The sequence below is a fragment of the Diadema antillarum genome, unplaced genomic scaffold (assembly GCF_040938485.1).
Source record: "Diadema antillarum isolate AM-2024a unplaced genomic scaffold, OU_Dant_1.0 scf00000029, whole genome shotgun sequence".
In the NCBI taxonomy this organism is placed as follows: Eukaryota; Metazoa; Echinodermata; class Echinoidea; order Diadematoida; family Diadematidae; genus Diadema; species Diadema antillarum.
The window spans coordinates 4,492,083-4,518,082 of NW_027270918.1; the positions used below are offsets into that span (position 1 = coordinate 4,492,083).

The 26,000-nt window shown below is 40.0% G+C and overlaps 1 protein-coding gene across 1 annotated transcript in view; it reads left to right on the plus strand.

Annotated features, from left to right (window-relative positions):
- Positions 1–26,000, plus strand: part of LOC139739735 (apoptosis-stimulating of p53 protein 1-like) — a 51,241-nt gene that overhangs the window by 19,492 nt on the left and 5,749 nt on the right. The window contains exons 4-7 of the mRNA XM_071650340.1: positions 5,904–5,962; positions 17,608–17,745; positions 23,795–23,924; positions 25,647–25,825. Coding sequence (XP_071506441.1) covers positions 5,904–5,962; positions 17,608–17,745; positions 23,795–23,924; positions 25,647–25,825 — 506 coding nt within the window. The remainder of the gene's footprint in view (positions 1–5,903; positions 5,963–17,607; positions 17,746–23,794; positions 23,925–25,646; positions 25,826–26,000) is intronic.

Here is a 26,000-nt window from a genome sequence, read left to right on the forward strand (position 1 = left end):
ATTTGTGTGGTATCATTTTGTCAGGCAAGCGTGATATATTGGGAGCAAAAGGTGGGCAAGGAGAGCCATGTATTATTGAGAAAGATTGGATCTGAAGATACGTCGGTGACAAACAGTATCACCTATCCTTGCCTCCAGATTTTATTGGGAGTACTATACAAATGTATTGCAAAATAGACTGTATAGGCTTCTAGAGAAGCATTCTAGTTTTTAGTAGGATGTTTTGATTTGTTTGCGAGTTTCTTTCCTTTCCTTTAGATTTCACTTCCTACGCATGGGGGCATATGGTGACGAAGGTTTATAAACTCTGTGTAATTGATGCTAATGTAAAATTCCACTGGTAGAGAAGTCATACAATGTATGACATCCATAAGATAGGTACATTGTAGGTAACAATGAAAGAAGTGCAGTTTGAAAGAGGCCTTTTTATGTTTTTTATTATTGAACAACTCACCATTTTTTCACAGAGAAGTGTGAGGGGTTCCATGATGTACAATGTAGCACATACAGCGTACTGCCAGAAATGATCTAGTCCCGTATTGTTCACCAGATATCTGTGGTACCACTAAGAGGAATTTCAAAATATGTGAAAGAACAGTTTCCAAATGTAAAGTACAGACACAAAAATCAGTTTTGAAAGTCTGAAAGCAAGCTTGAATCATGCTTGTCCAGGGCCCTGTTGCATAAAAGTTATAATCAAACGCAAGTCAAGAAAATCATACGCAACTTGATTTTCAGCCAATCAGAATGGAGCATTTGGGACTTGCGTTTGATCTTCTTGACTTGCGTTTGATCGTAACTTTTATGCAATGTGGCCCAGAACAGGCAATTCTCATATCACATCTTGTTAATTGTTATTATCAGAGAGTGTTTTCTAGTTGGGTTTGACATACAATGTAATTCAAGGTGATTTGGTCTGTACAACATGATTGAGGAGGTGGAGCGTAGCTTTACCTTGCATTTACTTCCACAGTAGTGAATTGTGCACATACTGTATATTATGTATACACGTACATTGTATTCTATTGCAAGTATGCATGTACACACTATGTGGATAGTCAGTGTTTGATTGACAGGTAATGACAGATGTGACAAAACTGTTGCGCAGAATGTCATTGGCAGTTACACTGTAGCTGTCAGTGAAGAGACTGGGAGTGGATCATGACTCTACACGTGACTAGAAACAGGTTTCAGAAATTATGATCAGATCAAGATATAAAGGTTTTGTAGTTTGTAACACCCCTAGGAGGGATTTACAGGAGCACCAAAGATTTCTAGCAAGTATGTATACTAACAAAGAACTCAGAAATATGGAAAGATTAGGCATTTCAGCATATCTTTTGATATGAGTATCAGAATCATGATGCCAAGTTTGTGGAAGTGCGGTGACCTCTCCAGCAAAAAGAGGGGTGGGGGAGGGGGTAGTTCTTATGGTGCAGCATGTTGTCTGTTTGTAAAAATGGAAATGCTTTGAGACCTATGACAAAACCAGCCTCACATAAGCTTGATCATGGATGCTCATCCTAATCCCCAGAGGGACTGTTCAGTGAAGATGTGGAAACCATGGCATTAGGGAGATTCAGGTCCCTTTCAAAATCTGATTTTATATGATGCAAAATCATAGGGGTCATTGATTTTGACCTTTGCCAAGCCTGACCTGCATTTGTGTAATTTCATAAAGGCTCAACAAATTGCAAAAAATTGTTCCAAATTGAACAAAAAGTTTCTGTTTATTCAATATCATGTTAGAAAATTCTGGTACCACGCAAGATGGAGGCCTTCATTTTTAAGGACAGTAGAGACTAAAACTAGTCCAAATCTTTGTATGTTAATTTGCAAATTTTTATAACTTCTCTGTTTGTGTTTTGTAGTCTTTACTGTGTTTGCTTTACGATTGGTTAGACATGCTAAAGTCCTTCAGCCCTCTGATTTACAATACTCGTAAAATGTTTTGGAGGAAGCAAATAACACACTCTGCAGTTGACCAGAGTACTCTGTTTCTTGAGAGATGTTCATATATATACATAATGTACGTTGTAAGCCATGAAGTTATCTTGAGTCAGGGACCTCCCTGTCTTGACTTGTTGTAGGCACATGACTGGATCAACTTCCTCAATGACACTACTGAAGTATAGATGTATGGCAAATCTTGACTTCAAAATATTACACTGTAGGAGAGTTGAGTGACATACTTATTCAGCTGAGTTGTACACCTCTGAGTAGTCACAAAAATGTGTTTCAGGGGGTGGGGAGAGCAAGGGGAGTGAGTAGGTAGGTATCTCTATATCAACACCCACAGAGACAAGAAGCATGATAGAACGACAGACAATGTCAAACCAATCAATTCATTGAACTGCAGGAGAAATTTGTATTCTTATATGCCTACTGATATAGATGTATTATGACTTTATTTTATCCCTTAATTTCACTCCAGGTAATACAATGATTATAAGGTCAAATGCAATGTGTAATGTGTTGAGTACTTAATGTTGAGGTACAGATTGCCAATGCAATATTTTTCTGTGAAGTCAACAAACGTAGAATCATTTGTCTTTGATTATTGTTTGCCTGTGGGCTACACAGACAATCGTAGCTGATGTTAGTATGTCATGCGAGGTAAATGTATGATAAGGCCACCCTTCGTACTTGTAATCATAACATCAATGCAAAAGTTGACTTAGCCAAACTTCATTCTCTCTGAGTGACAAATGTGCGACTTTGGACTCATATACAGTACAAACATGGAACGATCTATGAACGTGACTCAACATCAATGAAATACTGATGTCACTACCCAACAGGGAAGTAATGTAGTATGTTATCTTGTGATTAAGATGCGTTCTTACAATTCCTACTTCAGAGAAGACAGAGAAATATGTCGAGATGTTTACAATGACAACTGCCATATCAAGTCAGCACATTTACAGTATGCAATACGAAAGAAATATTACGAGCAAATCTATGATACAAATCTCAAGAATAGTTTGACTTCAAGAATGACAAGGTACATAATGTAACATGATTTTCCAAGGGCTGTTAAAAAAAGAACTAAACCTGAGAAAGAAAAAAAGAGGAAAAGCTACTGATCAAAAGACAATAATGACCCTGACACGACTGTTTATCTAAACCATCTTGAAGTAAGTTGTGGATTGAACTTTCAAATGTGTATTGAAGATTATAGTTCTTCTTGGTAATCATGTCTTCAACATACATTTGTAGTGAAGGCTGACATGGTTCATGTGAATAAGTGAAATAAGTGATACTTTTGTAAAAAAACCAAATCAATTTCTCATTGAGTATTGGATGCAAGCAAGAAATCATAGGGCATGTACCAGACACTCAAAGTAGGCTCAGTTTTTGTTCGAATTTAACCAGATGAAGAACTATATCATTTTTTGTTCTAGGGTTACTAATACTGTAATTTTCTGAAAGGAATTGTGTGTTTGTTTGTTTTTTGCTCTGTTGATGAATGGGTAAAGCCATGGACCTAAAAGTTTTGGAAGTGATGCAAGAGGCAAGGCTGGGCAAGGGACAGCATTGGTTTGCTGGCATTGGCATTCACGTACGTGCAATGGCATGAACCCGATGTATAGCTGAAAACCAAAGAACTGATGGACCGTGACTTTTATTACTGCAGGTCGCTGTGATAAGGTTGAGGGAATGTGAGTGGGTGGGGAGAATGGGGGGGGGGGGGGGGTAGTTGATTGGTAGATGGGCGGTCCTTACTGATCCCACGGCCAGACTTGTTTAACCTATGAGTGAGTGAGTGAGTGAGTGTTAGAGGAATTTGTGTACTTAACTAGTGAGTGTATGGGAGGGACTTATTGGCATTGACTTTGCCAAGTTGCTCCCCCCCCCCCCCCCCCAAAAAAAAAGTAATGCCTGATGTCTGCGTATACATAAACAAGTGGATTTGACTGAAATCTAGCAGTTTTGGTTTGGAGGTTAGAGTGAAGTGCAGCGTGGAGTCTAGCTTCGTCTGTTTGAAAGACTGGTCCTTGTGTATTTGTGGAACGGTGTCAGGATTACTGCCAGTCTTTGGGATGGAAGTGTTACTGCCTGAACCGGCCAGATTCCACAACGTCTGTATGTATTTGCCACCACACATGTAATTGCCTCACTCGATTTGACTGTTGAGCATTTATGTTCCATTTTATTTTTCAGGATTTGTTACCTTTGAGTATCTTTCTCTCTGGGGATAGGTGGATTTCATGGAAACCAAATGTCTTTGCCTCTCTTGATGTAAATTGCCCTGGCTCTGAACTAAAATTGAGAAAAGGATTTTCTTTTTTGTATTCATGCTGACCAGCATTTAAGTGTTCTTTTTTTTAATAGTCCAAGTGTTCACTGTGACCTACACTTGTACATCCTTTTTGATTTTTTTTTTCTTTTGAACTTGAAATCTGCCCTGACACAAGGCACTCTACATTCTCCAAGTGCTGATTGGCCACATTTGCCTTTGCCTTGTGGTAGGCAATAAAACCCCGGCTGGAGATAAACTCTGCTGTATACAGTACCTTTCCAAATTTTCTGAGTGAATACCGAGTCTAATCACAACCGTGTGGACAGAAAAGAGTAGGCCTATGCTGTCATTTGGAATAAAGGCTCTGTGAAAGACACTATACAAGACTGTACTCTGAACTGTGCATTTAGTTTGTTTGGTTTATCTTTTCATCTCTTTGCCAAAGACATGGATACTCTGATGATAATAAGTTTGTCTTTAATTTTTGTTGTTGTTGTTGCTGTTGTTATTGCTGTAGTCTTTATTCCAGCATTTTGTAATGGATTCTGTCTGTTTTTTTTTTTCTTTCTTTCTTTGCCTTTTGCATCAAACATTGCATTGCATCACAACTTGTACAGAATGTTGCCTATAACTTCAATGTATACCTGAGATATTCTTGTAAAGATGATGGACTGGCATATATATGTTTGCCGCATTGTTCTGCATTTAACTTGTAAGCCATGAGTGGCTAATATTGCTGCAGTCATTTAGAATGCAGTATTGAATAAGGATATGATTTGTATGTCTTTCATATTGTGATACTTGGAGCCATTTAATTGTGAATTTATTGTTTTACTCTTAGCCTAGGGTACTCTCCAGTGCTTCTCTAAAGTGCTGTCAATTGATTTTTGTTTCAACACTTGTACACAAAATTCAATACTTGTACAAAAGGAGGATCATTTTTTTTGAGTGATAGACAAAATGTTTTTTCAAACTCATGTAAATAAATGTAAGCTAGATTGTACTCTTCGAGATATGTGTTCAATGAAGTTGTCAGTGACTTAAAAGGAACTTGTTTACTCCACCTATCACAAATCCTCGGAGACCCGCTCTTAAAAGTTGAGTGCCCCTGAAGAATTGGGAACTGGAGCAGGAATGCCCACTGCTTACAAATTTGGGTCCCGTGTTCGCCTCTCACTGTACTCTTTCCAAACAGCTTCCCTTGTCCAGATTTGTTTTTCTTTAGCTATAACAGAAGGGGAAGTCTTAGTGACCCGAAGAGTCAACCCATAAACAGTTGTAGGCAAACGAGAAGGGTTTCAGTTACAGCAAACAAGTCCGTCAACAACAGTGGATGAAAAGTGCGCTCTCCCTGAATATGTTGAGTCTCTGCCACCGTGGATGATGGTGAACAGGGTCTACAACTGTAGTGCAGGGAATATCACTTTTGACCAATAGAAGCCATGATTGGAGTATGTTGGCAATATAGCACAATGATTTCATGTATTTGCAGCATTTGGTGGGGGGGGGGGAACTTTTTACTTCAGTGTTGAAGGATTTGGATTTAGTTTGTAAAACTGTACATGGATTTTGTTGGGATGTGATTGTAAGTGAGAAATGCTGATTCCTGTTAATACAACAAGGTTTAAAATGTTTCTTTGATTTTCTTTTGATCTCGCAGGGCGCAGACAGAAGAAAAAGCCTGGAATCAAAGATGGCAATTCTACCGAAGATCTAAAGGTGAGAACTAAATTTCTTTATAACACAACACAGTACATGTATGTACACACTACCAAAAAGCCTCTATAGAGAAGAAACTTTGGGCAAGCTGGAAAATATTTGATTTCTGTTGGTTAGTTATGCTATTGTTGGACTATACCTCTGATCAGTTGGTCAAAGCTTGTTGGGCTCTCTGGACATCGCTTTGTTACTCTTGTAACAAGAGAGAAACCGAGAGACATCGTGACTGCCTCGATGACGTCTTCATTGTCTTTTGTCGTGATAGTAATGATCCGTGGTAAGATACAGCTCTGCAGCAAATCTCTGAAAAGGCTTTGAAGAGGATATTGTGAGTAACAAATGCAATCTTCCATATGAATACACTTGATTGAAATCAAGATTTCATTCCTCTGTAATTACTGTATGGGTGATGAATTACTTCCAGTACAGCACAAAGACGGGGGGGGGGGGGGGGGGGGGTATTTCTTCCAGATATTTAAAAAAGGTAACTTATAAGAAACCACCCACAATCGAGCCGTTTTACATAGCCTTGACTACTGACCACTCAATCTTATTCCTGTCCACTTCGCTTTTCTGTTTGCCAAGGTTATACTCATCGAAATGAAAGATCCATTGAATTTGACCTTCCGTTCGCAGGTATTCTGAGCTTTCTTTCACTATGCAAATTCCTCTCATTCTACTCGCCTGTTTGCGTCAATTCTCTGGAATTCTTAGGTGTAGCCTTCGCAGAAGCAAGGCAGTAAAGCTCATTGTATCATGAATTAAATTTCTGGGCTTCATTCACTTGAAATGTTGACAAAACATTTTTTGTAGTCAGTGCACCTCACTCAGTGCATTTCGGCATGTGCAAACATTCAACTCGGAAAGAGTGCAAGAAAAAGATGGGCATAGCTTGGAGTTGACCTTTAACCCCAAACTCCCAAACACTTTGTGTGTGAAAAAGCATGTCAGAATTTCTTTCTGAGTGATCAAGAGGGTTTTATTTGCCCTCTGCAAACTACGGTGCATTCATTAGCGGCCAAGATGGTATGTTTAGTTCTGGCAAATGGCAGCTCACTCACAGAGTTGCTGTTCTGAGCTAGTAGAAAAAGAAATTGGGGAAAACAAACCCCACAAAATGCTCGTGATATGAGATTATGAGTAAAGTTTGGACGGAAGTAAGCAATCTTTTTTTATGAACTGCCAATATTTTGTTAATTTCATTGGGGAGCAGTTTTCATTCTATCATGCCCAGTAGTCCTTCCTTTTTTTCTTTTTTTTTTTTGGTGTCCATACATACACAAATTCACACCTTAGAGCTACCATGCACAAACACAGGCAGTTCCCTTCTCAATGAGTCATAGACTCATACCTGATTTCATGCATTTCTTCAGTCATTTTTTATAGCATTTGTTATTTTTTGTTACACTGAGCAAGAGAGAGAGAGAGAGAGAGAGAGAAAGAAAACCCATTCTAGAGTTTTTCCACTGTCTTGACGTAGATAATTCCCAGTGATTGTTTTGGGTAACCGTAAAAACGTTAAATCCTGCTGAAAGTAGTGTAACGAGAGGTGAATGATTTTCATTGTGCCTTGATGCTAACACTGTTGATCGATGCATGCATGTCTTGATTGGCTAGGGAGATAGACTGCAAGGTAGACTGCATGTTGGCTGAATACGAAGATACATGTACCGTGTAGAGAGATCAATAAATAGTGAAAAGAAAGCAAGCATTGGCCAGGCTGCGCAATCAGTTGTGATAATAAACTTGGTTTAAATACCATGGGCTGTTGTCTTACCCTGCGGTCATATACAACATCGCTTTTGCTCCCTTTTATCTGTACCAAATTAAAGATAAACATTTGCCATATTGTGGTGGCAAACTTTCATTAAGAATTGCTGTATGAACTGGTAGTTACTATTCATTAGTGATGAAATGTGTTTGATTTTATGTGTGTGTGTTTTTTAATGTGTAGAGCTGCAAAAACGTCAATGAAAAGACGAAACATGTAGGTGTATGTCTGAAATTCAGATATGAGGGGGCAGTGTTTCAGTGCATTATTAACACATATAAAAGAGTATAACCACTTAAACATCATCAGACCGTATGAAGAGGCGAGTATCAATATAAAATTATGCAATTGACTTCCAAATAGCTACTAGTTCTGTTCTTTATCATCCAACAGATGTGTTAGTTTTCTTCAAATGTCACAGCACTTAGCCTCTGAAATATTGCTTTTCATTGGCCATAACATTCTCAGAGTCACTGCCTTTCTATCCAATGTTTGTTTTATCGCTACAATAATGATAATAAACTGTCCTTTGTATGTGTGTGTGTGAGTGTGCTTGTATATTTCCTTTTCTAAATGCACGCTACATAGCTAGTCATGGTTCTAGACCTCGCCTATATGAAGGAAATGCATGAGGAGGTGTGATTACTGAGCTTTCTATAACTAATGTTATTATTCTGACAATGTTATTATTCCGACTTATTCAGATAAGTCTATTGAGTATCTGAAGATTGTGGAAAGATCACGTAAGAAACAGATGTCCAACAACCGGCAAAATATGTGTTGGCTCTGTACGTAGGTTGTCTTCTGATAGTGTAGTCAGCTTTTCAGCAAGACCGGTGAAAACTACAGTCCTATATTTTTCTATAGCAGTCAAGCCACCAGGTACTACACTATTGTAGGTAGCTCCAGGATATGAAGCGTAGCCCTTCGACAGGACAAACCTGAACAAAACTACTCATCAGACCAAACGTTCTTAGCATTATTCAATGGGTAATCCAAATCCTGTGTGCTCTCATTCAGTCTTCCTGTTCTGTTTTATTTGTGGAAGTGGGGACTATTTGCATGTGAATGGGGTACAGTGTTGCTGCTCTGAAGAGTTCATTGAGGCAGGTGCATTTAGCCTTGCGTTAATCGTGATTTGCAGCGATGCATGATCCTGCGCATATACACTGGTCTCCCAACCAGCAGAGAAATGTATGCACACAAAATGTTTATGAGCTCTTGTACGCAGCAGAGTTTCTTGGCACAGATGATAGAATCAGTGCCTTGTTTAATAGTGCTATTCGTGTGTAACAACCATGTAGATACTAAAGTGAGAAAAGTTCTCCCTAGCGCCTTGTGCCACTGACAACCGAAAAGGCCCCCTTTGCTGTATACATTCCCTCACGCCAAATTCCTTGAGGATTGCCTCAGTTTCATATAAATTTTGGTGGAGAGTGGCAAGAGGGGGAAAAATCCGATACAGGCGGTGGTTGATCGAGCAGCCTTTCAAATCATCAGCAGTACCAGTGATTAGCACTTCCAGACAGTAGTCTCCCTTGACTTGGGTTGTAAGCGTGAAAACCACAGAGCTCCTTTGTATAGAGTGTCAGGAGAACAGAGAGTCTTGACAGAGAAAAGCTTGAAAGGGCAGAACAGAGGAGGATAAAAAAGGAGCCAAGACAGCCAGAATAGAATATAGGTGTCGAGTGTGAAACACTGCATTACTCAGACGACTGGTAGTTAGTCTGGAAAACTAGACCCCTTTGTCACATCTGTGAGAGAAAGTCAAAATGAGAAAACTCTTCATTGTAATTACAGGCTATTTCTGCATTGCACGCAGGACAGGATTTTGAGAATGTCCGTTTTGTAACTGTGTTTGCTATTTAAGCATTCATGATATCTTGAGATTCCTTTTCCACCAAATAAGCACAATGTCCATGATCAAAAGTTTACTTGTACATTGTACATTACAATGTACAGCAAATTTTAGAGAGCATTTCATGGCATTGATAATGGGATATATCAAGATCAATGATTTCACCGTAATTTCCTGAGAATTATCACGGCATGTGTAATTGGTACAGATATCCAGACGGAATTGTGAGTGAGCATTATTTCTTTTGTTGATGGATCAAACTGAAAAGGTCTTGGGGATGGAATGGGGAAAAATGTTACGTACATATAGGCAAGGTACCTACTGGTATGCTTTGCACACACCAGGATCACATAGCATTATGTGTATTTATTGAAGGACAGTGTTGCAATCCGCATCCAAGAACGAAGAAAGCTCGATTTTCTCTGTGATTTTCCCCCGCTCACCGGCATCTCTCCCGCACTGCATCGTCTTTGATGGACGTAATAAAAGAGACATTGGAAATCAATGAAGTCATTGTGTCGATTAAGTGAGCAAAGTCGCTGCACGGTGCCGGATGAAAAAGAAAAAAAAAAAAAAGCAGTAGATGTAGGGTGGCTTTTAAAAGTAAAGTAGTTCAGCCAGACGTGGTCCTTGGAGAAAGGTAGAGCGATTATTGGGAAGGCAAAGCAAAGAGACATGATATATTCTTTTGTGGAGTAGAGGTAAGGCCTAAGTTACCAGTAGCCATGATGTCTTTGAAAGCAGTAGAAATTTCCATTTGATATGCTCTGAATCTCTGATCACCTGCAAAGGGAAGTATACGTGTATCCATAACTAAACAGCAATGATATGAAAATTGAAATGAGATGATAATTGATGCTTAGTGTGTTCTGTCTTATCTTGTGTGCATTTGATATGTTCTTACCCAATTTTGTCACAAATTCTGTGTAAGGATGATGCATATAGTGAATTTGTAGAGTGTCCATGTTTTGTGTTGTATGTGAACACCTCAGAGCTGGATGTGCCTGCGAGAAGAACTGAACCAAAGTCTTGCAATCACGACAGAGAAGCTGTCATTTGTTTCCGGCAAAATTAATTTTCTTGATTGCTCGCACGGAGAAGTGTGCTTCGCAGCAGTGCGCTTCGCGGCAGTGCGAGACGTTACTGCGATGTGATGTTACGTGCGAGGGTCACACATCTACATTTCATTCATGAAGGGGAGGGGGGGGGGGGGTCCCTTGTGCCCTGAGGGCTAGTGGCAGTGGGGCATGACAATCTTTTGAAATTAGCAGCCTTGGGCTTTTGACTGGCTCCCTGAGAGGTGGCTTGAGTGAAGCAAAAGAGCCTTGGTGGTTTTTGTCTGGCCTCATATTCTGCCTGTCACACTGCCTTGTTGACTCTGACACTTTATGTCATTCTTTACCAATAGTTAATGAATTTTTCCCTGCTTATTTCCTGCAGCTCTGGTTTATTTTGTGGAGCTCCTTTGCCCAGCCATGTTTAGATAATATGTACGTAATTTGTTTCTGGACGCAGTGTTATCTTGCTCTTCTACAGCAAACATGATATCAGCTGGGTCAAGATCTTTCTGAAAATTCAAGGTTTTTGGCCCCAGTAGAGCATCAACAACGGTATGAAGGAGGAAAGAGCTAAAACAGACAATGTATACTGTGTAAATCAATTCTTTCCTGCAAACTGCATGTCACAGTGGTCTTCTTCATGTGAGCAAGTTGTTTCCCCCAAAATGGCTTTGAACCAAACATTAAAGTTATCATGTTGTATAAGGACTGTTTTTCTACAATGAACCACCCCCCCAAAAAAAAAAACAAAACAAAAAACAAAAAACAAAAATATGAATGTAGACATGTCCATGCCAATCACTTTTGGAGTATATGGACTTCAGTAGTTGTGCTTATAAGTGGCAGGCTTCCCTTTTTCACCACTGTACTAGGATCTGTTTGCATGGTATGTGCTGATACACTTGTGGCAGGTTCTTTGTAAACATGCCTCCTCCCCCAAAAATGTTTTGAGGCAGCAGGATATGAATAACAATGGTATTGCATGTTTTTACGTCAAATCAGATATCAATATCTAAGTCAGTGAAAACATTGGCATAGAGATCACAAGACTAACTTTTTTTTCTAATGGCTCATGTGGGCTACCAAAATTTTAAAATGTGAAATATTGGTGGCCGGAACCAAAAGGACACATAAACAGCTATTTTGAAACCAAAAGGACACATAAACAGCTATTTTGAATCTAGTTGCCCAATTTGACCACCACAAGATAACCTTTTGTTGGGAAGTTTGGTGGCCCAACAAATTTTTAGGGACCTTGGGCCATGGGGCCACTGCTAATCCCCTGATGTTGAGCCATCTATTTAGCATCTATTTAGACACTGGTCATATTTAAAATATATGATTACAAGTCTGCTCATTGCATAGATAAGTGTTGAATGTTGTACTCCTGGTATAAATTCTCATCTCTATAAAGTTTGGAGAACTGAATTTGATTTCAAAGTCTCAAAGTCTACATTAAAGTCTGCATCTGCCTAGTTTTAACAGAGCTTTGTTGACATTCCTACTTGATGAAACTGAAAGGGATTATTAACTGCATTCTTGAGGTGTGTCCCACCAGAGAAGATGATATTTTGAATTGAATTTTAAAGATTTCTTTTTGAATTGGATTTGAAACCACACAAGTGTGGAAAAATGTGCTCTCCGTCAACGTTCGAAACTATTACGGTAAACTGTTTGGAATCGATTTGACAATTGCACAATGGATACCTATAGTGTGACTTGTGTACATTGTAATCTACCCGAATGCTAGTCCTGAATAATTAATGGTTGTAACGACGCTATTTACATTCCATCTGAAACTTTCTCATTGATTTTTTCCCCCTCTCTTCTTTCAACCATGTGGTCCACAATGTGGATGAGATGACATCTTGTTGATCGGTGCTGACACATTAAGCAAACATGCTTTCCGAGCTCATGTCTGTTTGTTTTTTTTTATCACAATGTGTTATGATCATCTGATTGACAAAAACTAACCTTAGATGCAGCCTTTCATGATCAAACTTCTTGTATGAGGATTTTCATGTGCAACAATTTATTTGTATGTCATTCTCTGAAAACTTCAGAACACAAAGCTGATGCCAAAATTGTGTCCAGGAGAAACAAATGATAATGATAATGATAGAAATTTAACATGATGAAAGTGAGGCACTTTAACAGAGCTAATCTCATGCAAGAGTTTCTTGCTTTAAAGATGAATTGCTTTAAAGATGAATTGCTTTCTTGAGAAAATTTAATTTCTTTGCTGTAAGCTGCTTCACCATTTGTTTTGCTGCGCTCCACTAATCTTTCTCATTTTGCAGTCCTCGTGAATACTAAGTATTCTATTCCCCTCCATGCATTTGGAGATAGATCTTACCTACAGTTCCTCAACAAGTTGATGAATGATTCAAATGAATTGAATGTCTAGTGTCACATAGAAGATTTAAAAAAAAAAACCTCCAAAAAGACCCAACTGACAGTCTGAAATGTAGGCTAGCAGTGAGGAGGTCTGCATCAGCTTTGCCTGCCACCAATGTTGGGCAGGATGTCCTCTCTAGGGCTTTTTACACTTGTGTTTCTTAACCCCGGACTTTCTCTGACCCAGGACTATCGTTAGTCCTGTACCAATTTTTTCAGCTTTTTACACTCGCCAATTAGTCCCGTACTATCTCTTGTCCGGGGCTAAGGAGAAAACTGACCTTTTTACACTCGTATTTCTTAGCCCCGGACTTTCCAAACCACATGAATATTCATAATTACGCTGTGTACTGTACACGTACACGCACGCACCGGCAGCACTTGATTACCTCGTTTCTGATTGGTCAGTGAGGATCGGACTTCGTCTCCGTCGCTTAGCCCAGGATTATTTTTTCGTTCTGTTTACACTCACTTGCTTGGCACCGCAATTGCGGTGCTAACCCCTGCTATTTTGCAGGGCCAGATAGTACCGGACTATCGGTGGGGCTAGCCCACTTTGGCAAAAACGAGTGTAAACAGAAAGTGGGCTAAGGATAGTCCCGTACCAACGGTGGGGCTAAGGCCCCCCCCTTAGCCCCACCGTTGGTCCGGGGCTAAGCAAAATTTTACAAGTGTAAAAAGCCCTTCTGTTGCAATCATCCATAACTGTCTGTCGCTAAAGGCAGGTGCAATTCTCAAAGCCTCCTAAAGTCCTAGTGTTTCACAGATGGCATCCCAGGTACCTCATAGCCTCATCTTTGATTAATGAGGCTGGCAAAGTGGCAGTGTCCCAGTCACCAGGTTGTCCACTTTCTCCCAGGTGCACTGATGACCACCCCCCCCCCCCCCCCCCCCCCATTGACCAATAGTTAACCAGGCAGGGGAACATTTACATGCATGCCGGGGGGGGGGGGGGGGGGGAATGACTGTACCATCTTTTTCTATCTTGGTGTTTGTCGCATTGACAGGCATGTACTACCACCAAATTGCTGCAAAGTTGCCTATCAAATTTTAGTGTGCATAGTGCATGAGCAACTGGTCTGATGTGTGTTCTGTGTGTGCCATTATTCCCTTGTCAATATTTGCTTCCCAGCACATTTACAATTCAAGAGTTCTTATACTTTTGAGGAGTTTGGCTGAGGTCAGTTGCATAGAGCTTTACAGAGCTTTTGGCCTGGTGCACACGGAGCTGCGGAGAGGCAGGTCGACACAACACACACACACACACACACACACATAAAGAAAGATAGATTTAGACAGATTATTCTTAAAACTTATGGAAAGGTTAAAGACAAACATTCTTTAGAAAGAAAAATGTGTTTGTGCTGAAGGCTACAGGGGCACTTGACTAAAGATTGATTAGAATGAATTTCAAGGGACTGAATGAGGTGATTGACTTGCATAAAACTTTCTTATCATTTTGTTTGGTAAGTTTATATCCAGGAAGCCATGTTTCCTTGTCTGTTTAGAATTTATACAAGGTAAATATGATTTATATTTCATTTGATTTAAATGAATCTGCCTTAAAGTGCTCATTAGTAAATCTGTCATGATGTTTACAAATGTACATATTTATATACTTGTGTTTTCATAAGGATTATTAGTGAAGTTAACCTCTACCCCTAATGATGAATGTCATTTCGTGGTTGATTACTGTCTTTTCATAAAGACAGATAATTACAGTGACACAGGGCATTGAAGTGTGTGATTTACATGTAACCTTTTTTTCCTTTTTTTTTTAGAAGGAACTGTAGTTTTTGAAGGCTGCACCTTGTTTTGTTGACACATTCTACCATGTTTCATGTCATAGATGAAAAAAGAAAGTGACATAAAAAAAAATACTGGTATTGTGCCAACGGACCCTTTGACCAAAGGATAATTGGATAGTTTGAAGTCGCCGGTAGACAAGTGGCCTCCCTGTTTTGTTGTGACATCGAAACCGGTGACGCAGTGGTGGAAATCTCGTCAATGGGAGTGTATTGTTCATCACCTCCACCTGTATGTTACCGGTGATTGTAAGTTTTCTGTTTTGTTCTGCCCCACTGCGCATCCAATGGACTCCATCATTATGCCAAGCCTGCATAAATTTGATTCTGCGATATGAAAGCGTATAAATAGCTGTGAGCCACTTGTTCCGTGATTCGTAGAACCTTGTCGTTCAAGGTGTGGAATGTGATTAGCATAATGTGGATTGCGGTACATTTGGACTTCATTTCCAGTTTCTCTCTCTTTCTCTCCTGTTTCCTTTGTCAGGGTAGTTTCTTGTTCCCCTTTCCGAGACTCCACTGGGAGTGTGAGTCAGAGCTCCTTTGTTTTCTAACCGGTGTGTGTAGCGCCGGACTGAATTACTGCATCACGTCAGCCAGCGTCTTACCACTCTCTGACCGACACAAACCAATCTCAGAAAATTTCTCTCTCCTCCTCTCCTCTCCTTCTCAACCTGATCAATGTGCCATTTGTTCTGTACCTTGACCTTATCAATCGCTAGGAAAGGATTTCTAGTTGGTGCTTTCTCCCGCAACTGGTAGCCTTCCTCATATTTCTAAGCATTACTCTCTCTATTCATTCCATCTTTTCCCCCGCCTCCATTCAGTCCCAATCCCTCCATTCTGTGTGATGTTGTAGATGAAATCCAGTGAGTGCGCTGTTCCCTTCTCTTCCTCCTTCCTGTTTCCTCTTGGAGAACAATAGAGAGTTTCTCTCAGGCAGTCGAGTGAGCGGTGGCAGTGGCTCGCTGCCAGGTTAGAGTTCTGCCTCCATTTCATTCTCTTGCCAGTGTGTCCCCCAGTCTAGACGTTGCATCGATAACTGGAGGAAAAAACTGAGTCGCCATGCAAGGCCTGACTTCTGCCAGGAGTGTAGCTGCTCCTACAATGCATGTGGTAAGCTGGACATTCAACTTTCAAGACGTGGTGTAGATGGTGAATATGTCAATGTTTTCTGGTGGTTTCTGATCCCGGTTAGATTTTAGGGCGCTTGTTGATGACATGTTCTCCACCTTTGGAGAGAGTTTTTGATACAGGGGCTGATAGCATATTTGTGTTTTCATGACAAATGAGTTGATGTAGAGTACAGAGGGTGAGGGTTTCCTCATCAACAACCCCCTCCCCTTGTGTGTTTTTGTGCGCACACAACATCATCTTTCCTGAGAAATTGAACACCTTTCTCGCCCCGAACTCTGCAGGAGGCTTCTTTCACTGCGTTGACATGACAACGAGATGCAGGGGCAGGACATGACAATAACTTTTCAGTGCTTCTCCCCTTTCTGCCATTTCCTTAACCCCTTACATGCCGCAGGAGTCAGGATGGGGGGGGGGGGGGGTGGAGACTGTCACCCGGAGGCTTGAGCTCAGTTGGTCCCTCTCTTGTTGGAGATACACAAACCTACTCACCCCCCCCCCCCCCCCTTGTGTGCCTTGTGAGGGTTGCAGAGGGTCATTTTGTGTCAGCTGTCAGACTGTTTACATAGAGTCCCTGACAGTTCTTGTGTTTCACCCCAGAGCACCTCTTCTTGTATCACTGCTGTGGCTGCTGCTCCTTCAGGAATAAAGTGAAGTGTTCAGTTTTCTGTTGCCCCACACCCTTGTCTGGCCTGGTTGATGGCACAAAGTGTTGGTTTGGAGGGAAGGGAAGTCAACTGACCTGGCTATTCTGGATGGGGAGTATCATCCTTTGCTCATCCAGGCTTTCTTGGACCAAGGAGCTCCAACTCCTTGCTTGGACATACATGGTCTGTGTGAAAGCTGGGGTTGAGATGAGTTTGTTGTCCTTGTTTGATGCTGTCGCATTCTGGGCTGTACATACAAGCCTTGCTGTTGTCTAGAGGGATTACCCTGGATAAAGGTAGATAAGAGAATCTATAGATATGTGCCTGTTATCGTGTACATCTGTGGTCTTGTTGTGGCTGATCAGTGTACAGGTAGCTCCGACTTATTCTGTTTATGTGTGAATGTGAATGTGTATATTGTGCTTCTTGATCATGCAGTGTACACACTGACAAATACTCATTGTCAACAGTACATTGTACATGGTTAACAAACATTTTATCATCATGAAATTGATTTAATTGAAGAACGTGTAGAAGGTTTTGTCAGTGACTAATATTTCTGTTTCATACTTGAGATAAGTTCATGATTGTTTCTGTATCTTGGAGGAGAAGTTTATTATCCCCATTTGTCTTTGCTTTCCTTTTCTGCACATAAAGGCACATTTAAACATACAAAATTGTATTCTTCTGCATGCCTTGTTACTTAAGGTATCAAAATATCATATTTTGTATGATGGAATATAATAAAAATGTGTGAGTGGAGTGTATCATTTGATGACTTGAATTTAGACTATCTCAAGCATAAACTTGTCAGAAGTCAGGGAAATGTGAAAGTCATTGAATTCTTATTTTACCCCACCAAGCATGAAGAACTGATTGTATTAATATTTGTACTTTATGCAGTGATGCTAATCATATTTGAAATTACAGGGAAAAAAATTTTAATGTATTTATTTCTCTTTTTTCGTTTGATAGGGTGGGAGTGAGCTCAACCTGAACGAACTCAGAGACATGGCTTCCCGACAGCAGCAACAGATTGAGATGCAACAACAGATGCTGGTTGCTAAGCAACAGAGGCTCAAGTTCCTCAAACAACAAGAAGTGAAGCACCAGGTGAGTTGCTTGTGGGGGTCAAAGGTCGAATTTTCCACGTCTAGAGTTTACTGAAAGTTGCTCAATCACCATAATCTGGCAGGCTGACTGGAATCAAGCAGTTCCAGATGAACCAAGTATTCTTTCTTTCAAATTGATCAAGAATTTGGGTAATTTTGTGACCTCGCTCCTGCTTATCAGTGGATTTTCTTTGAATAAATGAGAGAAAAATTGCTACTTCTTATGAGACAATCTAACGAAGGCACTGATTTGAGCACAAGAGGGGGGCTGAGGGTCGACACATGTGACCAAAGATGATTCAAAACAACACTAGGTTCTGTCTGCTTTATCAACTCCAGTCTATCTGAAGACTCAGATTTTATTTCATTGGCTATTGGTAAAGGAGTCATTGATTGACACAAAGTTTTGGGAAGAACATATTTCATCTCCACTCTGTCTTCATGCACACAAGTGCCCAGGACATCATGCTCAATCATTTGGATCTATACTGTGGAGTTCGATGAGGACTTTTATATGTTGCTCCAAACTTGGGTCATGTTTGGTCTGTTGCTGTTGACTAAAAATAGAATGCATCTTTAGCAGTCACATATCCTGCAAAATAAACCTGGGTTTAGTGTTGTGTGGTATACAGATTACAGTCTTGACACCAAATAATCATGTGACCTAACATGTGGAAAGCTTTGGGGTTTCCTTCTTTCATTTATTTTATGCACAATATATTTATTTTTGCAAATTTAGCATGTCAGGTTATATTTATGATGGAAACAAGTTGTGAAAATATTGCCTCCTGTGACACAAATGCACTGAATATCATAATCCAAGGTAGAAAATAATTTTTCCTATACTGTCACTGCTGTTATCGATTGTGAATTCTACCACTTGGTCATAATAGTCTTACTCTTACATTTGTTGGCAGTGTTTTAAAATTAGCACAATATTATACAAGTGTAGCTGACTTGGACATCAAATTTATCAATAAAAACTTGGCAAAGGCTTCGGCACATTTAGTTGTACAGTGGTCATCCTGGTGTAACAATCTCCTTTTAAGACCAGAGAAATTTTTTATTGTATCAAGGTTTTCAAAAAAAAAACAATGCAAAAAATCTTTAACTTTGGAACAAGAAAAGTTAGGTTGTTTAAAGGAGAGTTTGTTATATTGGGATTCTTGGTTACGAAAGTTCCCTGTAATATTGAAAAATATTATCCTTCGTAGGGTCCTCTACATTCAAGATGGATATATCCATAGCAATTCTGTTTACTCTATGATATCCATTAAGTAGGACATATCAAAGACTGTGTGTGTGCAGGTAGAGAGAGTTTGTACAGTCACTGAATAGTGAGGGAGATACACCATGTTCTTCTCTCATCAAGAAAGATTATAGGTTGCATTAATAAGAATTCCTTGTATCTAGACTTAACTGATTGGATTCCAAATCAATCCTTCCTTTTCTTCCTAAGCTCTGAGCGATGGAGAATCGGATGAGACAGACTGATCACCGGTTTGCAAATTGAGGGGATTTATTGGTTAATTGTGGTCAGGTGGTGTAGTAATCCCTTCAAACCCTGCAAAGAGGATCAGCATCTATAGAAAAAAAAAATCATCATGTGACGCTGTTTATGTTTTTCTTTAGAGTATTCTGTAGGAGAATTCTTAGTGATCCTTAGTGAGACCCAAAAAGCTCACTATTTATCAGCACACAATCAAGTGAACATATCGCATATAAAAATGGACGGTTATGTAATGTCATTAACCCGTTGAGGACGGACTGATTTTTGCTACAATACGCATTTCCCATAGACACTTGCCCGAGTACACCTGTACTCGGGACTCATCCTCAACGGGTTAAGAGGATTTAAAATGAATTACCTAGATTCTTTTGTGGCACCTCATATTGAAGGTCTGAAATTATACGTGCATGCTTGTGGTCTGATTATTTATTTCTGTTTTATTGTTTTCCTGGTTTCTCAGGATCTGTATTTTGGCCCTTTCAAGACAGGAACATAAATTTGATCGTCACTAGATCTGACATGTGTTTTTATCGCTACACCAGACTATGCTCTTAATTAGATGGGTTAACTTAATGTTTGAAATCTATCAACTATCAGACCGTACCTTCCTCTGAAAAATAGACAGAAGAAATTTAAAAACCACACACACACTAGAAGTAAGGTCAACAAAAATATTTTGACGCAAAAAGCTAATTAGATGTGGATTCCTAGACGTGCATCACCAGAGGGGATACAGTCGCGACTCGTTTGACGTTTACAGCCGTAATAAATGTAATTTGATTGAAAAATCTGTGTAGGTGGCTTGGAGGGATGTTATCAGTAGATTGCAGCAGGATCCATAGGACTATCAGCAATAGCAATAACATTTAAAAATTGTTTTCAGGAGAACGGGGATGTATTCATTATGACGAATTGGATCATAATTCTTATATGTCAATAGAAAGTAGCCAAAGAGCTCTAGTTGTCTTAACCATCATTTTTTTTTTTTTTTTTTTGAGGGGAAGGAGAGAATTTTAAATATTTATATGGAGTTGATGTGTTTATATTTTCTTTGAGGGTTATCCCAAAAAACATCAGGATTCATATGACATTTGCTGTGGCATTTCAATCATTCATATCAAATTATGTTTCTACCTGGAAGCACTTCAAGGCAAATTTCCAGCAGGGGATATTCAATTTAATGCTGCGACTGTGACGCCTAGTCTACAGCATGCAGATTATCATTTGACTGTTTTTGATTTCTGCATGACAGCATAGATAGCTGTAAGATTGACTGATTTTGAAATAGGTCATGCTTATTTGTACTCCCTTTTCCTGTATAGTTCATCTTGTTATGATATTACGACTTGCATCAGGGTGAAATATGCTAGTCTCACTACAAGAATAATGCTTTGTATTTTCACCAGAAGTACATCACTTTCTGTGAGTCAGCACTAGAAAAAAAAAAAAGAATGCTTGTATCATATAACATCCTGTCTATGACAGATCGCCATTACATTTTGTAGATATGGCTTTGTAAAGGTAGAAACCCTGTGAGGCTAACCAGGGGAAATGAAACTATCAATTTTCTTATTCGAAAGTTTTGCAAATGTAGCTTGGAATAGTTCTGGGTGTCTGTTTCGTTTGGGGGGAAAAGTGCATGTGCACTCTTGTTCAGCTTAAACCAACATACCTCACATATGTTAGGTTGACTTTCTTTCTTCCATCCCTCTTTTTCTTTTCTTTTTTCCCTGTCTCAGCTTACCATCTTCCATACCTCATACCAGTAATAAAAAAAAAGAATTAAAAAAGCATCAATTACAATGAAAAAGATGGGCAACTATCAAATGAATACTCAAATCATAGTCTGAGAAATGTACAGCTGTCCTCTTAATTAATATCTTCTTGTGATGACTCAGTGGTTGGATTCCATGCGTTCACATAGTATTCCGCTAAATGCATCTAGATATTCTACAGTTGTATGTAAAGCTCACTATGAAGAACCAAACAAGGAAAATTGAGATAGGTGCCTGTGATACTGTAGTCTATGATGTCTATAATCCATGTGCTCTTCAAAATGTCAGTGAGATGTTTGTGCAGTGAAGGAGTCAGTAAGTGGATTGTGGACGTCAGTAATCAATTTAAAGTGTAGGAGTTAAGTGGATATTAGTCTGTAATGGGGAGGGGGAGGGGGTAAGGCAGCTGTAGTGTGATATGTGGTTGCAGAATAGACATGGCTCTTTGGCAGGAATGGAATAATTTTCATCTGCCTCTGTGTAATGAATTCAGAGGTCTGCATATACATTCAATTTGATTGACTTATTTCTACGGGTGCATAATCAATTGAAAGTCCTTGCTCCTTGCGCCAATCCTTGTTGTAATCTTCATTGCAGGTGCACAAGTGTATAAATTAACTCCTCACACAGGGCAATCAAATCATAGCAATGGTGCACAGTGAGATTTTACCGCGCTCTCTCTTTATCACATTGCGCCGCTTCTCTTGTTGGCGTTTGCATTCTGGTGATTGTGAGACATTGCTCGTGCTGGAGCAGCGCAAGGCAGCATTTTATCAAATTGGGTTCTGACGTCTGGAGAGAACCAAGCTGGCAGTGAAAGGCGATAACCAGCTGTGAAGCGCAGTGTATCCAAGAATTGCACAAACAGCGCTGCCCGGCACTGCCCGCTGTTCCAGTCTTGATGCAATGCGAGGAGAATATCCAGGCAAATAACATAATCATAAGACTAGCCAGCTCCCTTTTTTGTCCCCCTTTTTGTTTTCTTTTTGACAGTCCCTGCATCCAATAGTGTGATGGTTGCCTCTAGCAGTTGTGGCTGTTATCAGTCGAATGAGATGTAATTTGTCCTGCTTGTAGTTGTACAAAGGCCTTTTTCCTATTCGTATACTGCGAGGGGAGAATTACAGTAAAGGGGTGTCATAGAAATATAAATTTCTTTTTTTTTTCATTGTACCCAATTACCTCATGTTGTGCAGATCAGTAAAATTTTGAGCTTGATGGCTTAGAAATTTGATGCCTTGCCTGATGTCATATGTTGTGGACACCATACGGGCAGTAATGCCATGCAAACACTGGAATTAACACCCTTCTGCTTCTCAAACTATCTCAGTGTTTGTTTAATGCTAAGCCTGGTCGTCTGGATTAGGTGTGGGCCATTTCCAAGCAATGCCATGACCGCATGACTCATGCCTTTAGATTCTCCATGAATTATTCATCTTGTGGTCAGTGTCCCTAAATAGTAACAATATGGAGGGGTGGGGTAAGGTGGGGAATGTAGCATTCACTTGATCTCGTAGTCTTTAACTCATTATGTATGGTTTTCTGTGTGAAAGGGTACATTCTACATGTATGTTGTTCAAAAATGTGAAAGATTTGGAGCAGTTTTGTTTTTTTCATGTATTGATTACATGGAAACGTAGTTATATACTGAAAGCTGTACAACAAGAGTGATAAATGGGTTGAGCAGTCCCTAGAGTATAGTAATACATGTACAGCAGTTTTGATGGAAGCTACCGAGTAGTACAGCATTCAGTGGAACTTTTATGCAGCTTTACGGTAATATGCTTGCAACTGCCTTGGGACTATACAGTGTGCGTCACAGGCAAAAATGTCTGATCATTGAACGTGATGAAGTTGAATGCATGTTTTTGTTCTGTAGATAGTTGCACTGAATATTCCATTATTGTCTGTTAATTGCACTGATATACAAGGTGAGGCTGGTGAAAAAAAATGAGCAAACAAACAAACTTACAAGGATGCGTCAAACCAACCTGCTTGAATGCTTGGAAATCACAAGCATAATACTCTTGTTTGTCTATCTCACTAGCTACTTTTCTGTTGTTCCTCGTACTTCCTTGATTTTTTTCTTTTCTCCCAACATACATATTGATGATTTAACAAAGCAGACATACAGACAGACACACACACAGACACACACACACATTCAACCATGTCCATGTACACCAGGATGCCAGAGTTAAAGGGTGTGTACAGTTCTGGTCGAGGTGAGGATTTAGCTTTTAACGTTTTGCGAGCTATGCAGAAACCACTCTATGAGATGTCAAAGAGCATGCAGTTCTAAGGGGTAACAAAAGTTTATTCGATGAAAATCGGTTTTGAAATGGCCGAGATATCCAAAAACAAGGTGAAACAAAGAGATCCTAATAAAGTTGTAATGTGGCATGTCGCCTTTTATTATTAGCACTTTTTGGGATATCTCAGCCATTTGAAAACCAATTTTCATCAAATTAATGTTAAATCCCTCTTAAAATAACATGTTCTTTCATATTTCATAAGAGGTTTCTCATTATCTCCCTTAGGAATGTTCAAAACATGAATCCCCACCTCAACCAGTACTGTACAGTCCCTTTAACCTATTTCACTGGACATAAAACAACAATTTAATATATGTCTGTGTATGGTAGGCCTGTGTACTGAGTGTTTGTTTTTTTGTACATGTGTGGACTCTTATGATTCTTTATCCTAAAAGACTAAACTAATTAAACGTTTCTTTTTCTTCCCTCTCCCTTTTGTGTGACATACAGCAAGTTGCCGTAGAGAACGAGCGGCTGAGACGGCTGCGGGAGAAGGTGGAGCAGCAAGAGATGAAGCTGCAGCGGCTGCGTGTCATGCAGGGGCAGGCGGACACGGTCAAAGTGACCAACACCAACCTGTGTAAGTATTAACCCCCTCTCTGGCCATCCAGTGCCTGCTGCTGCTACCAGTACAGGCGTGGTGTTTGTCCCCCATCCCTCCAGGATGAGCTAGGTGTGAGGAAACTCAGCAGTAGATAAGAGTATACCAACTTTACGTGTGCAATGCATTTTTCTTCTTGCTGTTCAGAAACATTAGGAAGTTATACCAGCACACACACAAAAAAATAAATAAAAGAAAAAAAAAGGAAGGTATATGGTTTTAACAAAATTATTCATATCCTAGCTAGATGAATGCAACTGATTTATGAGCCAAATTATAGCATGCTCTCAATTGATCTAAAACAATAAAGACATACAAGTACATTATCATATTGTACATTATCAGTTTGTGCATTATCATCAAGGAAAGAAGACATGTATGCTGTAATGACAGCCTAAGTTGGACTTACTAAAATACAGTATCGACAAAGGCAATTGCTTTGAGAGCCATATTCAATACTTTGATGAACAGAATTAGGTAATGTCAAGATAACTGAGTGAGCTTTATTACTGAAGAGCCGAAATGCCAAATCCCCATCTTGGTTAAGAGCCAATTTTTACTGCGAGATTGAGAGACATATTTCATATTTGTGGGTGTGGTTTTTAAACCCTGTGGGCTTTGTTTGTGTTTTTGTCAATTCAAAAGAGTAGATGTGGAACCCATGGGTATTCAGAGCCATGTATATACCGTATGTACAATGTTGCCTGGTGTGACATAAGGGGTGCTAAATGGGAGCTCAAACAATAATAGCAAGCGGTAGATGAATTAAGCAAACACAGGTGCATGTGCTGCCAGAGCATGGCTTTCGATCAAAATGTAACCCTGGAGCTGGCAGAACTGTGTGTACCTGTCAAATAAACTTGATGCCATCATATGGCACACCACTTTAAATTCAAGTGGGCAGGGATGGTGGGAGTGTAGAGTAAAGAAGGGGTACAAGCCCCATGGAAAGAGCTCCATGTTGTACAGTGAGCAGAAGAATACCTGTGGTTTCTGTTTGGATTCCTAAGCCTGTATGAGTGAGTAATGCTGACATGTAACGGCATCCGGTGCAGGTTGTCTTGGCAATATGTTACACTCCACCGCCTAGCTTAGGAGACTGGACAGAAGCCAGATTTGGAGGATTACTGGCCTTTAGTTATTTACTGGCCCTTTTTTTTTATCAGGGCAAACTGTTTCTTTTGTGGAAATCCCTTCCAATTAGCTAGTTCCGAACACGCCAACAATATATGGATACAAACATGTCCTTGCAGCTTGACTGGCCAGCAAGGCCTCAGCAGCATTGTACCCAAATGTCACATGCCAATTTGGAATGGATTTTTCTGCTATACTTTCTCACATACCCTTCCTAATTGTGTATAATTCTTCAAAATGGCATCATGCACAAACCCTTGTGACTTGCCTAAAATAGAGCTAAGTCTCCCGATTCTCCAGGATGCTTTCTGAAAAATTTTGGCATTTCTTTGTCTGGATGAGGGGGTATGTGTAAAAGATGGATGAGGGAATATAGAGATCTCTCTGATTTAGGAATCATGTATGACATCAAGTTGCATGTTAATCTCGAGTATCGTCCTCCTTGCTCTTTGAATCTTCCTACTTTTGGTGGGTAGCTGTTGGTAGCCCTGCTATTGTCCCCTCAAACAGCTCACGGTACCAGAAGCATCCTTACTCTTTCTCTCCCCCATCCTTTGCTCTTTCCAGCAGCGGAGCTGGACGACCTGCGAGGTCTCTTCAGGGAGAAGGAGCAGGAGCTGGCGAAGGCAGTGGCCAAGGTGGACCATCTGACCCAGCAGTTGGAGAACCTCCGGAGGGGCAACGGCAGCTCCCTCCAGTCATCCGCTGCCTCCCAGGAGCTCGATCGGCTCCGCAAGGAACTGCTGGTGAGGACTCCATTGCACACGTGTAAATGTGTATATCTTGACCCGTTGAAGATGAGTCCTGAGAATGCTTGGGCAGGTGTCTATGGGAAATGCATGTTATAGCAAAATCAGTCCATCCTCAATGGGTTAAGGGGGTATCTCACTGCAAACATTTGCGAATGTTTTTCAAACGCAG